Source organism: Equus asinus, chromosome 8, assembly GCF_041296235.1.
Source record: "Equus asinus isolate D_3611 breed Donkey chromosome 8, EquAss-T2T_v2, whole genome shotgun sequence".
Taxonomy (NCBI): Eukaryota; Metazoa; Chordata; class Mammalia; order Perissodactyla; family Equidae; genus Equus; species Equus asinus.
Window position 1 is genome coordinate 54,209,875 of NC_091797.1, and position 13,261 is coordinate 54,223,135.

At 49.3% G+C, this 13,261-nt stretch overlaps 1 protein-coding gene across 6 annotated transcripts in view; it reads right to left on the reverse strand.

Moving 5' to 3' along the window:
* Positions 1 to 13,261, reverse strand: part of JARID2 (jumonji and AT-rich interaction domain containing 2) — a 253,268-nt gene that overhangs the window by 22,942 nt on the left and 217,065 nt on the right. For all 6 annotated transcript variants that reach the window (XM_070515606.1, XM_014849531.3, XM_070515607.1 and 3 more), the window contains one exon: positions 3,548 to 4,598. In XM_070515606.1, the coding sequence (XP_070371707.1) occupies positions 3,548 to 4,598 (1,051 nt within the window). The remainder of the gene's footprint in view (positions 1 to 3,547; positions 4,599 to 13,261) is intronic.

Genomic DNA, 13,261 nt, shown 5'->3' on the forward strand with positions numbered 1-13,261 from the left:
GAATCATTCTTGGCCCTCAGGAAGCCTAGTCTCTGGAGAGACAGACTTCAGACAATCTTGGATGCCATGGACATAAACAAAACAGACGAAGAGCTGGAGAGGAACAGGGGCCACCACCTTAGGTGGGATGGTCAGGGAATTGTGTCCCCAAGCACGTAGCATTGAAGCAGAGGCCTGAATGGAAGAAGAGAGCTGGCTGTGTAGATCTGCAGGGAGAAACATTCCAGTGTCCGCTGGAGCAGAGGCAGTGTGTACGTGCTGGCACACACCCTTCTCACACACCAGGAGCAGGTGTGATGAGACAAAGAGCAGGGTCCCATCCCTGGTGAGGGGTGGGCAGGGCCTGGGTTGTGCTACCCGGCCATACTCACGTCCCAGCAAGACCTAGAACAGCTGTGATGTCAGCAATCATACACAAACAACACATGCTGTCAGTCCCAACTCCCTTCCAAACCCCCCCGCACACTTGGTAACACACACAGCAACTCATTTTCGTTTGTTTGTTTTTGAGTTTTTTGGGGGTTTTTTTGAGGAAGATTAGCCCTGAGCCAACTACTGCCAATCCTCCGCCTTTTCCCGAGGAAGACCAGCCCTGAGCCAATATCCATGCCCATCTTCCTCTACTTTATATGTGGGATGCCTATAACAGCATGGCTTTTGCCAAGTGGTGCCATGTCCGCACCTGGGATCCAAACAAGCGAACCCCAGGCCGCCGAGAAGTGAAACGTGCAAACTTAACCGTTTTACCACCAGGCCGGCTCAACAACAACTTATTTTCAATCCCACTGGATTTCCACAGTGAAAGGCAATATTTGCATGAGAGCACACGGCTGTCTGTCTGTCCCTCAACTCCTTCCATCGCCCATTCACAGGGACTGCTACCCCAAAAGGATGTTTAGGCTAGTTCACATAGCATCCTTGATCAAGTTATAGAATTGAACAAAGGCACATAAACTCAAATACGTTTGAATGTCCTCCCAATGACTTCTAGATGGGACTGGAAAAGCAATCTCCCCCGGCCAATAAAGGGGGGGATATCTTCCAAAATCATCAACCATGGGCTCTTAGGAGGCAAACATGCAACAAGACGCTGGGTGAGCAAAGAAAAAGTAAGACAGTGTTAGATCTTTGTGGGTAGAGATATATTTACATCCAAAATAAAAAGGAAAAGTAGCAGGACTCCCATCAGACTCTAATGGCCACCTGAGAGCAGCACCACCGTGCAGGGCCAGCTGGCACTGCAGGACTGCCGGGTGAGTGCCTGGACCACCTCGGCTGGCTGTGCAAGAGCAAGTCCCTAGACCCTCAGTAAGACCAGGGATGTGCGTGTGGCAGCCTGAATTCCAGTTACTCTACTTGGTGGGAGGCTGGATTTGGTTGGTTGTGGCCAACAGAGCAACATCACTGAGGACACCTGCCCCGACCTCAGCCAGGAGGGACCTAAGGGCCACACATTCTCTGACTCCCTCTAGGTCTCTGGCTCTGAGCCGGGAGATGTTCCGGGGCTGGTGGCACTCTGCCTGCACTTGTAGACGTGGAGAGCGGAGTGAATCACACCAACCAGGCCACAGCTGCTCAGATCACAGGTCTCACTAGAAGGGAGGTAGTCTATACTTTTGTCTTTTTCTCTAAGTCGATCATTACAATCCAACAGCACTTACAAATTTACAGTTGCAGCAAATCTGTTGTTTCACAGCTCCTCACCTGCCATGATCAGCCCATTCACAGGGCCACCAGGCTGCTAAGTGGCAAAGCGCCTCCCTCACCTTAGTCTGTGCTTGCTCCACTCCCCCAGGGGCTGGGGTACCCATCTACGTCGGCAAACGCAGACGGAGCATCCATTTTGGTGGGTTCTGGGAAACTGCTTCAAAATTACTAAGTCCCTTGTGCTTCAAGATGGCTGAGTTGAGACCCACGGCCTGAGGCCTCTATGGGTAAGAGGCCAGGTCAGCACCCCTTCTACGAGCTGTGATGAGGCTTCACATTTCCAGACAATGGCAGAGAGTGCGAACACATACATGACAGCAACACATCCGCGTGCCTTCTGGGGCTACAGGAACGAGTCAAGGTTAAGAAAAGCTACTCTAAGAAACGGTGGCTGGCTGTCATCATGATGTCACCTGAGTATCCCACCTGTCCCTAAAAGGTTTCCCCCAACCCCACTAGGATGGAGGGACTCAGGACCTCTCACTGCAGCCAGGAGTATTTGGGGGCTGTTCTGAGTCACCCAGCAGTCCAGGTAAGCACAGGGTGAAGCCAACACCAAACTGACATGCTCTCAACTGCTCAACCTGTTCCCGCAGCCCCATGTTACCGTCTATCACGAGCCATCCCTGAGAGCAGGCCACAAACCAAGAGTTCTTTCAAATAAAGTGATTCACACTCAGGCACTAGCCCTGACAGGCACCTGCTGAGAGAAATAATGAAACCTCCATCTTACGAGGAACCCTATCTTACTGCCAACTCTTGACACTTAAATGATGGTTAAACATCTCCTTTCCTCCTGCCTTTGAAAACTCAGGATCTCCACAATGGAGGCAGGAAGACAGGCCGCTTCCTCTCGTGGGGCTAGAGCTGAAGGGAAGTGTGTGAGCTTACCTGGCTGTCCCAAAAGGAAACCCTGCTCTGCAGAACCCACTCGTGCCTGACAGAGTGAGTTAATCCTAGAAGATCCAGGAAAGGAAGGGAAGGAAAGGGAGCTCCAGGAGGGTCTGTGAGTGCGCTCTGCCTGGGGGCCAAGGGTCTTCACAGTTACCTGGATGGACAGTCACTAGAGGAGTCACTGAGGCAAGCTTGGCAACGCTCCCAGCCAGAGCTGTGCCTGCCCTTGGGACAAACTTAAACACGTTCCCAGACTTGTGGGCTCCACAAGGGCCTGGTTGGTCACCAGGGAAATAGAAACTCAAGTAAGAATGAGGAGTATAGAGAGGTAAAAATCAGACAAAGAATGCGCTGAAATCCACAAAAGCTTATGGGCTGAAATGTGTCCCCCACCAAATACTTACTGCATGTTGAAGTCCCAACCCCCCATGCCTCAGAATGTGACTGTATTTGGAGACAGGGTCTTTAAGCAATTAAGTTGAAATGAGTGGGTCCTAACCCAATATGACCGGTGTCCTTACAACAAAAGGAAGAGACATCAGAAATGTGTGCACAGAGGCAAGACCACGAGAGGACACAGGGAAAAGAGGGCCGTCTACAGGCCAAGCAGAGAGGCCACAGGAGAAACCACCCTGCTGACACCCACACGCCCCACTGAGACAGGAACTTCCCGTGGGTTAAGCCCCAGCGTGTGGCGCCTGGTTAAGGCAGCCCAGCAGACGAATACAGAGGGCAGGGCTCTGTCTCCCTGGATTCTGCTCTGCCCTGCATGGGGAGGCTGTGCACTGCTGGGCAGCAGGTGCCAGCCAGCTGGGAGAACCCGGGGCCAATACCACCCCTCCTCTGCCACCAACGCCCAGGACCCGAGAAAAGGGGCTTCAGACTCCTGCTGCACAGCAACTGTGCCCAAGCAGTGGCCCTCCGAGAATGGGGAGGAAGCCCTTACCGATGAGCGGGAGCTCGTCCATGGTGATGCCCTGAGATCTGAGGTGCTTCTTGATGCAGGCCAGCCGCTGCACGTTGGGGCCCCAGCGCCGGCCCAGCTTGTGGATGTGCTGAATCTGCGTGACGAAGCGCATCTCGTCATTGAGCTTGCACTCGGGCCGCCAGTCCGGAGGGGGGATCACCCTGCACATGCCGTACTTCTCCACCTGAGCGCGCACCGACTCGATGTAGACGAGTGGGTCGTGGAACTCCTTGGCCGACGGCCGGAGCACGGGGATCTCGTCCATGGCCGCCCAGCCGGCCCTGCCGCCCCCCTTCTCGGGCCTGGCCGAGGTCTCGTGCGGCTTGTGCAAGGTCTCCGATTGCGAGGTAGAACGATTTTCACAGGAGGCGCCGTCCGGCTTGCCGTGTGCTTGTCTGCCCGGCGTGCTCTTCCCGGCCGTGGCCCGCTTTGGCCGGGTCCGCTCCGCACCGCGCTCGGGCACGTCCTTCTTCCCAGGGCCACTCAGGAGGGCCCTGTCCGCCGGGGCTGGGGCCAGGGCCGGGGCCGCCACTGCCTTCCTGCTGGGGGCTTCAGCACAGGCAGCCGCCCCTTTCATCTTCTTGGGGGGCGACTGCGGCTTTTCCGCCTGGTGGGCCTCTTCCAGTCTCCTCTTGGAATTCCGCAGCCCCTCCCTCAGCTGCCGCCCCCCCACCTCCTTAGTGCATGACTTTGGGTTCAACCTGCCACTGACCTTGAGGCCATTGACGGCGGGCCCGGTGGACTTGGACGCCCCCCCGAGGGATAGCACCTGTTTGCGGGTTTTTGCATTGCTACTTTCAGTTTTCCCTGAGATTGTGTGGTTGACAGCTGAACTGGGCTTGTGGTGATTGGGTTTGGTTTCCTTGACCAGTTCTCTCTTGGCTTTGGTGTATGTGACAGTCCCCTTTGTCACCGTTGCAGTATACTTCACAGTTTTGGACGGTGAAGGTCTGACTTCGCGCATCTTTTTGGCACTGGTTGCACTTGTACCCAGAGATGACATTCGAGTGACTCCGTTTACCTTAGAAACCTGAGAGGCAGCAGGAGAAGCAGAGGGGGAGAAAGCAGAATTAGTACCTGCCAAGGGGAGCTCCACACGCTGGGAGCTCCACAGAGCCAGCGCCCGCTTCAGAGAGGAGACACGGGGTTACTGCAAGAGCTAACGAGATAGATGCACAGCCATCAACTACACTCCGATATTCAGTTTTAGAATCTCTGTACGACTGTGTGCCTATCCCTCTGCACAAAAACACGCCACCGGACGTGGTGCAGCCCCTTGGGGTTTCCTGAGTGTGTTTTAACATTCATGTTTGTTCCCATGGCTCTTCCAGGAAATCGGATGCTTCACAATGAGGACCATTCCAGGTGCCTGCAAATCACCTGTCTCAGGTTAGTAACACTCACAACAGGAACCTCTCACCCACTGGGGGAAGAGTGGGACACAGACACATACTGACACGTTGATGTCCCTGTTCAAGAAAGGACATGCCTGCTATTCTTTGTGTGCTCCCCATAACAGCATGAACTGCCCACTGAACTTTTAAATATATGTGCTAAAAAAAGAACAAAACAAAAATACCATGGCAAGAAAAGAACACGAGCACTCGTGGTTCAGCTCTGATGCAAGTCAGAGACCAAGCTCAGGTGTCATGGCCAACTGTCGGTATCTTCGACTTCGAGGCTGGACCCCATTTGGCGCCTTGCGGGCAAGTAAGATGGATGTACCTAACCTCATCGCTGAAGCAAACACACCCAACCCTCTCCTGCACAGGTGGTTCCTATTTTCCCAGCCTCAACAAACTTCCATTTCTGGTTCTACTGGAACTGGGTAAACAGAAGCAGCTTCTCCGCACAGGCCGTCTTATAGCTTGGACGCCACTGTAATTGTGTGACACATAAAAGTCACCCTCATTTATACAGAGAAACCAGAGAGTGACAGGGGTGGACACCAGAAATGCATTAACTTGAGAGAACAATGAAGGGTCCACAACAAGAGCTGCTGCTGGGCCAGCTGGTTTGAGGTGGACATCGCATCGCAACTCTGCCTCTCAGAGACCTTTGACACGGCAGTATCTTGTGTATCAATTTTTCATCTGCAACAGCAACTGAAAAACAGGGACTTCAGGGTTCCATAAACACCACCACCTCCAAAAGAGGCAGACTAAAAATTGCAAAATTACTGGGCAACACAGATCAAAACAGGAGCCCTCTTTTCTCACCAAAAACCCCTCAAAAGAAGGTGAGAGGATGGAGGGAGCCTGAGCTCCGGAGTGAGGAAAGGTGAGCAGCCACAGTCATGCAGAAGTGCCTCCCCGCCTCTAGGCTGAGCAGACAGCTGAAGCAGCAGGCTGCTTTTGACACCCAGGGCTCCCACAGGCTATGCAGCTGCCTCACGAGGGCCTAGGTGCCTGGAGGACAGAGCCTGAGTCTCAGTGACCTCTGTACTAAGGCCAGGCCCAGCCCAGGAATATACACACTTAGGTTAAGAAGCAAAACACAACAAAAACAAAAATCCAACTTTCCCACGGGTACCCACACCAGTGGCTCTCAACATGCCCTGGAAGGCCTGTCAAAATAGGTCACTGGGCCCACTCCCAGAGCTTTTCACTCAAGTAGGTCTGTGATGGGGCCTGAGAACTTGCATTTCTAACAAGGTCCCAGGGGATGCTGCGGCTGCTGATCCAGAGACACACTTTGAGAACCTATTAGTAGAAAGTTCTGAAAACAGAAAAAGGAAAGAAGCCACTGACATTGTACTTCTTTATATGTCACCAATTATACACATCTGATCAAAGCCACAAATTCTCTGTATGAGCTTGTGCTCCATCAGCCAACCCCAGGCCACAGTGAATCAGGTTTCAGGTGAGCCAGCCTCGACTTCTGGACTCAGTGAGCTCCCAGGCCCCACAGGAGAGGCTGCAGGGAAGGCACAAGATTACGGCCTGGATCCTCCACTGCTCGCAGGACTGACAGATCAGGTGGGAAAGAGAGGGGTCTGGAATAAATAATGGGAAATTAAAACGGACAAACAAAAACCCAGCAGCCTGGCAACAATAAATTAAAAACAAATCTTAAAAACCAGGGGTAGGGGCAAAGACAAATTTTCCATAGTAAGTAGCACTAATTCAGAATAGGAGGCATGGTGAGGAATGCAAATATCTCTAATTTTTATTGTTCTTTCAAATGCTTCCACTGACTAAAAACAAACCAGACCATTTAGAAAAACAAAAGCAAACAGTGAAATCCTGCTGTGGCTCACAGAGAGATGCTTCCATCATCAAGACACTACAGGGGCCTCCAGGAATGCAGTATCTTCAAAGAGGGCGCCACTTCCAGAAAGTAGAAGACACCGCCCCTTGAGGCCTCAATCTTCGGTTAACCATTTAGACTACAATCTGTTCCAACTCTTGACCCAGTTCCCTCTTAAACAGATTGCACAGGACAGTGTCATCTCTTCTTGAAGATGAGGACTCCCCAGTGAAAATGGCAAACGCCCTATGGTGCAGGTCAGCACCATCTCCCACCAACAGACAGTTCAGCAGCTGTCAGCTGTCACCTCCTGCAAAGCTAGTTCATTGCTTCTCAAACCTGGGACCCGAGAATCCCTGGGAGAGCTTGAAAATAACGCCGGATCCACAGTGTAACCCCCTAGATTCTGATCTAATCAGTGAGGGCAGAGAAAGGGGATCAGTGGGCAAGGCACCAGAAGGCTTAGTGTTCCCAGAGATATTTTGCCCTGCCCTTCCCCAGCATCAGTGCTCACCTGCGAGAGCCTGGGAGGCCAAATTCCACATCTCTCCGATTCTACCTCAAGGAAGAGTGTAAGGCCCTTGGGTCCGTCCATCCTGGCTTCAGGGGGCACCTGACCTCCTGGATTGCTCTGTGGCAGGGAGGTAAATTTTCTGCATAGTGGAATTCTATGTATTTCACCATCTTCAATGCCAAAAGGATCACTTTCTTGTTTATATATATCTATAATCTTAAATACTGGCTTTCTGCGAGGATGTGCAGCCAACTCACTGCCTCTACCAGCAGAATGAGTTCCTCTATTCCCTTTCTTCCTCACTGTTATACTATTATCTTCAAAAGCATCCAATGCTTGTCCATCTAACAAGCCCAAAGACTAATGTATCCCCCTTGTTACCCGTTAGAACAATGAACTCTAATTTACAGAGAAATTACAAAGATTGGAAAGGGCACGTTTCACTAACGGTATCCCTTCTTCACTCTGTGTTTTAAGCCTACCCGTAGAGGCCATGATGCAGCTGACAAGCTAAGAGAGGAACTGATCCATCCCACCAGCTGTTCCATGTGTCCTAAAGGTAGGGATGACAAGGAACCAGCAACCCAGGACCCACCTGTCTAACACAGAGATGCCTATTCCTTGCTCTGTACTTGCCTCTAGGGGTCTAATGTTTAATTGGTTCCAAAGAAAACAAAGGGATCGAGGAAGGCATTGTTTTACCTTGCTACTGGGGGTCTCCCCCCAACCACCACCTTATCTAATTGAACCAAACACTGAGTTTCAGCTTAACACCCAGGTCACTCAGCCAGCTCACCACACGGGGGTCTGCTATCACTGTTGTACATCCTGAGGAAGTGCTTACACCGAGCACATTGGATAGAGGCCATTTTAATTCATTGGTGAATTAACACAAAGTTGGCTTATGGCAGAACCTTCAAGTGTGCAATAAAAACACTTTAGCTGAATAACTTTACACACACCTCTTCACACTGTTCCTTCTCTCAGCTCTGGTATGGATTTCTGACTTTGCTTCACAATCCCCACAACTCTCACCTGGCTCTGCAGGAAGTGGGGTGTCTGCGGCTTGTTTTCCGTGGCCCACTACCACCCAACCTGGTGCTCAGGTTGCCCCAGGCCCACAGCCAATAGGTTTTATAGCAACCAGTCCTAGTCAAGGAAGCTGTCCTTAGTGCGACCAAAATTCAATAGTCAAGCTCTTATTTCCCACTAGAGGGAGCCATTGAGTCGGATGCCTCCACCCATCCTTTCAGAATCCAGAGGCAGCTAGGGAGCCCAAGAGAGACACATTTGTGGGTTGGGGATAGTCCATTTGGACTCTAACACTTGAATTAAAAAACAAAAGAGCCTGAAATGAGCAGAACTCCACTGGGCAGCTAGGGAGTTAGGGAAGGGGAGGGAAGGCCCGCTGGTATGGCAGGCCCCTTCATTACAGAAAGGGTACAGACCCAAGTTTAGGAGGACAACAGCATCAAAACATTCACCAAAGCAGCAGGACAAGGCTGAGGTTTAGCTCCACTCTCAACAAGGAACACCTGGTTCTGGCGGGAGTTCCAAAATCTCTGTATTACACCTGCTTCCACTACAGGCAACTTAACTGAGTCATAAATAGCACATGACCAACACGTACAATTCAAATGACACACGTAACCTGATGAGGAGTTGTGTAAGACCCTAAACATTCTTGCAGCCAAGGCAATTTCTCACATTTTCCTCTCTGGATATTCACTTTTCACTTTGCAGAACTTTAAAAGAATAGTCCCAATTCTTTGGCTTAAACAGAGCTTAAAACTCCTCTCTGAATCTTAGGAGGGCAAGATTTTTCAGCTACCCCCACACGTTTTCCCTCGTGGCAGCCTATGCTCCAATGTAACGCAGCTCAGCAGATATTCCGCCTGAGCGTGTCTGCTGGCTGCCCAGGCAAGTTGCTGATTTTCTTCTCCATGCTTCAGTTCAGCCACAGTGCAATAAATAAGAACAGAGAGGTGACAGTGTTTGGCACAGCCTAATAATCCACATCCTGGCTTACCCACCACAGAAATTTCTATGCAAGTGAAAACCTCCTCATGACACTCTTGGAAAACTAGCATTTCAAAACCCTCTCTAGGTGTAAGCTCATTTGTTTTACAATCCTAAATTCATGTCTCTTAATGCATTAAAACGGAAGTTTAATTTCTATTTTAAGGAAATGAAAAGCAAAACATCATTAGCCCCTTTGGCAAACACTTACCTCACACCCACATTATTATACAGGGACAACCACCGCCCTGACAATTCCAGGGGCTGTTACACATGCATGTGCATCACAACAGACACAGCGTGTTTGGTATTATAAGACTCGAGGTCTGGCAAGGGCCCTCACAGTGAGAAAGAGGCAATGCACTTATCCACATGCTCTGAGTCTCCGAGCCTAGGACCACACACAGCACTGTGCGAGGTGGGGGGAAGCAGATATTTAGGTAAGAAGAGCAAGTTATCAGAGAGCGCTTCCTAGCACATCAGAGCCAAGAGGATAAAGTTACTTCTCAACAGCAGCCCATGAACACTGCATACCTCCATCCTGCCCATCCACACTCCATACAATCACATTCATCCTTTTCTTTTAGAGCGGAAGGAAAAAACTAATCATATTTGGAATTAAAGACCAGAGTATCCTTTGTCTTCTATGTAGTTGAAAAGATGAACGGTCAGATTATAACCACTTGCATCAGGCAGTTAGAAAGGAATCTTCAATTTGCTTTTAGGGAGCTTATTTTCAGAGTATAGCTGTCCCTCGCTATCCACAGGGGATTGGTTCCAGCATCCCCTGCGGATCCTAAAACCCACAGATGCTTGAGTCCCTTAGTCAGCTCTCCATATTCACAAATGCAAAACCCATGAATGCAGAACCCATGAATACAGAGGGCGAACTGTACTTAATTAATGGGATTTGATGGTCTCAAAATTACTCTTTTGTTTCTCACACTATCCCTGTGAGAGGGCTTGGCATGACTGTTTCCAGATGAACAAGAGGGCCCAGGAGGGGTAAGCATCACATCAAGGTCTGAGTGAAGGTTGTGGTCAGAGCCAAACCAGAACAGGGAGCCCTGGGCCACCCCTCCTGGGTTGATGAGACAGGGAAGGGAGGGCAGGCAGGGAGGAGTAGGGCAGAGGAAGGAGTGATGGCAGGAACCCCTTGAACACCTGCACAAGTTACACCCACCTGCAGACGCGAATCTGAACAAAGCAAGCAAGCCAGGCTCCTGCGTTCACTCATGTGACAAGAGTCTGCTGTGTAAGGGGCACCCTGGATCTCCCCTTCAACTCCAAGCCTGTGAGTGAGACAGGCCACACCTGCACGCCATGGAGCAGGGGGCAGGGGTGATCCCAGAGCAGGGGGTACCTTCTGCTCCCCTCAACTCTTACTTCCCACTGTGAGAATTCCTCTTGTTCCGTTACAAAGTGGAATTCTGAATTGAAGAGTACGTACTCAGAGCTGAAGATAACCTGTGACCTACTGAGACCAGAGGTTACTCAATCCAGCCTCATACATGAAAGTGAAAGAGAAAAGAAGGGGTGTGTGTGTTTGTGTGTGACTACAGAGTCACATATTCATCCCTTACCTGGGCCCCTTACAAGCCCTTCATTGCTGCCCCACAGATTGGTCCTCTCCCCCTCTGGGTCCCTTGTAAATTATTCTCTGAATAAACACCCGTAGAAGAACTCTGCACAGTGCCTACAAGGCCGACACTGGAGTGGGAATAATTCATCACAGACAGAAACCAAAGGGCTGGTGCTCCCTACGCTTTGTGCCTCTTGGTCCTGAAAGTCAGGCACCCAGGCTTAGGGGCCAATTCCACAATGATGCTCAGTTGGTCTCACCAAGAAAACTGTGAGGTCTGCCTTTCAGGAACAGTGGAAAATGTTCAAAATACGCTAAAAGCACTTGGCTAATGTCAAGATAACACTGCAAAGGATGAAGAAGTCGCTATCTGAGGCCTGCGAAAACGTAAAGCTGAGGGATTCTACCTCATCCAACCACTCAGGCCCACCTCATTTTATCGTGCTTCACTTCATTGTGCTTCACAAATATTGCATGTTTTACAAACTGAAGGTTTCTGACAGCCCTGCATCAAGCAAGACTATCATCACCATTTTTCCAACAGCATTTGCTAACTTTGTGTCTCTGTGTCACATTTTGGTAATTCTCCCAATATTTCCACCTTTTTCAATATTATTACATCTGTAATGGTGATATGTGATTAGTCATCTTTGATGTTACTAACTGTTCTAATTGTTTCGGGGTGCCACAAGCCACAGCCATAAGACAGTGAAGTTAATCGATAAATGTTGTGTGTGTTCTGACTGCTCCACTGAGCAGCCCTTCTCCCATCTTTCTCCCTCTCCTCCAGCCTCCTTATTATAAGCACAGTAATACTGAAATTACGCCAATTGATAACCCTACAATGGCTTCTAAGTGTTCAAGTGAAAAAGAAGAGCTGCACGTCTGTCACTTTAAATCAAAAGCTAGAAATGATTAAGCTTAGTGAGGAAGGCATGTGGAAGGCTGAGACAGGCCAAAAACTAGGCCTCTTGAGCCAAACAGCCAAGTTGTGAATGCAAGGGGAAAGTTCATGAAGGAAATTAAAAGTGCTACTCCAGTGAACACACAAATGATAACAAAGTGAAACAGCCTAACTGGTGATGTGGAGAAAGTTTTGGTGGTCTGGATAGAAGATCTCACCAACCACAACATTCCCTTAAGACAAACCTAATCCAGAGCACGGCCCAAACTCTCTTCAACTCTATGAACACTGAGAGTGGGGAGGAAGCTGCAGAAGAAGCGTCTGAGGCTAGGAGAGGTTGGTTCATGAGATTTAAGGAGAGAAGCCCTTTCAAGAAGATCAAAGTGAAGGTGAAGCAGCAAGTGCTGCTGTAGAAGCTGCAGCAAGTTCTCCAGACGGTCTAGCTAAGATCATGAATGAAGGCGGCTACACGAAAAGACAGATTTTCAATGCAGACAAAACACTGGAATTATATTGGAAGATGACATCTAGGACTTTCACAGGTAGAGAGGAGAAGTCAATGCTTGGCTTCAAACGACAGGCTGAGTCTCTTGTTAGGGGCTAATGCAGCTGGTGACTTTAAGTTGAAGCCATTGCTCATTTACCATTCTGAAAATCCTAAGGCCCTTAAGAATTATGCTAAATCTACTCTGCTTGAGCTCTATAAATGGAACAAAGCCTGGATGACAGCCCATCCATTTACAACATGGTTTACTAAATAACCCAACAGATCTGCTCAGAAAAAAAGGATTCCTTTCAAAATATTACTGCTCATTGACGATCCAGCTAGTCACCCAAGAGCTCTGATGGAGATGTACAATGAGATTAATGTTTTCATGCCTGCTAACACAACATCTATTCAGCACCCCATGGATGAAGGAGTAATTCTGACTTTCAAGTCTAATTATTTAAGAAATACATTTCATAAAGCTGTAACAGCCATACGATAGTGATTCTTCTGATGGCTCTGGGCAAAGTAAATTGAAAACCTTCTAGAAAGGATTCACCACTCTAGATGGCATTTAAGAATATTCATGATTCATGGAAAGAGATCAAAATACCAACATTAACAGGAGTTTGGAAGAAGGCGATTCCAACCTTCACGGATGACTTTGAGGTGTTCGAGACTTCAGTGGAAGAAGCAACTACAGATGTGCCATAAACAGCAAGAGAACTAGAATTAGAAGTGGAGCCTGAAGATGTGACTGAATTCCTGTCATCTCATGATAAAACTTTAATGATGAGGAGTTGCTCCTTATGGATGAGCAAAGAGAGTGGTTTCTTGAGGTGGAGCCTACTCCTGGTGAGGATGCTGTGAAAATTGTTGAAATGACAACAAAGAATTTAGAATATTACATAAACTTGGTTAATAAAGTGGTGGCAGGC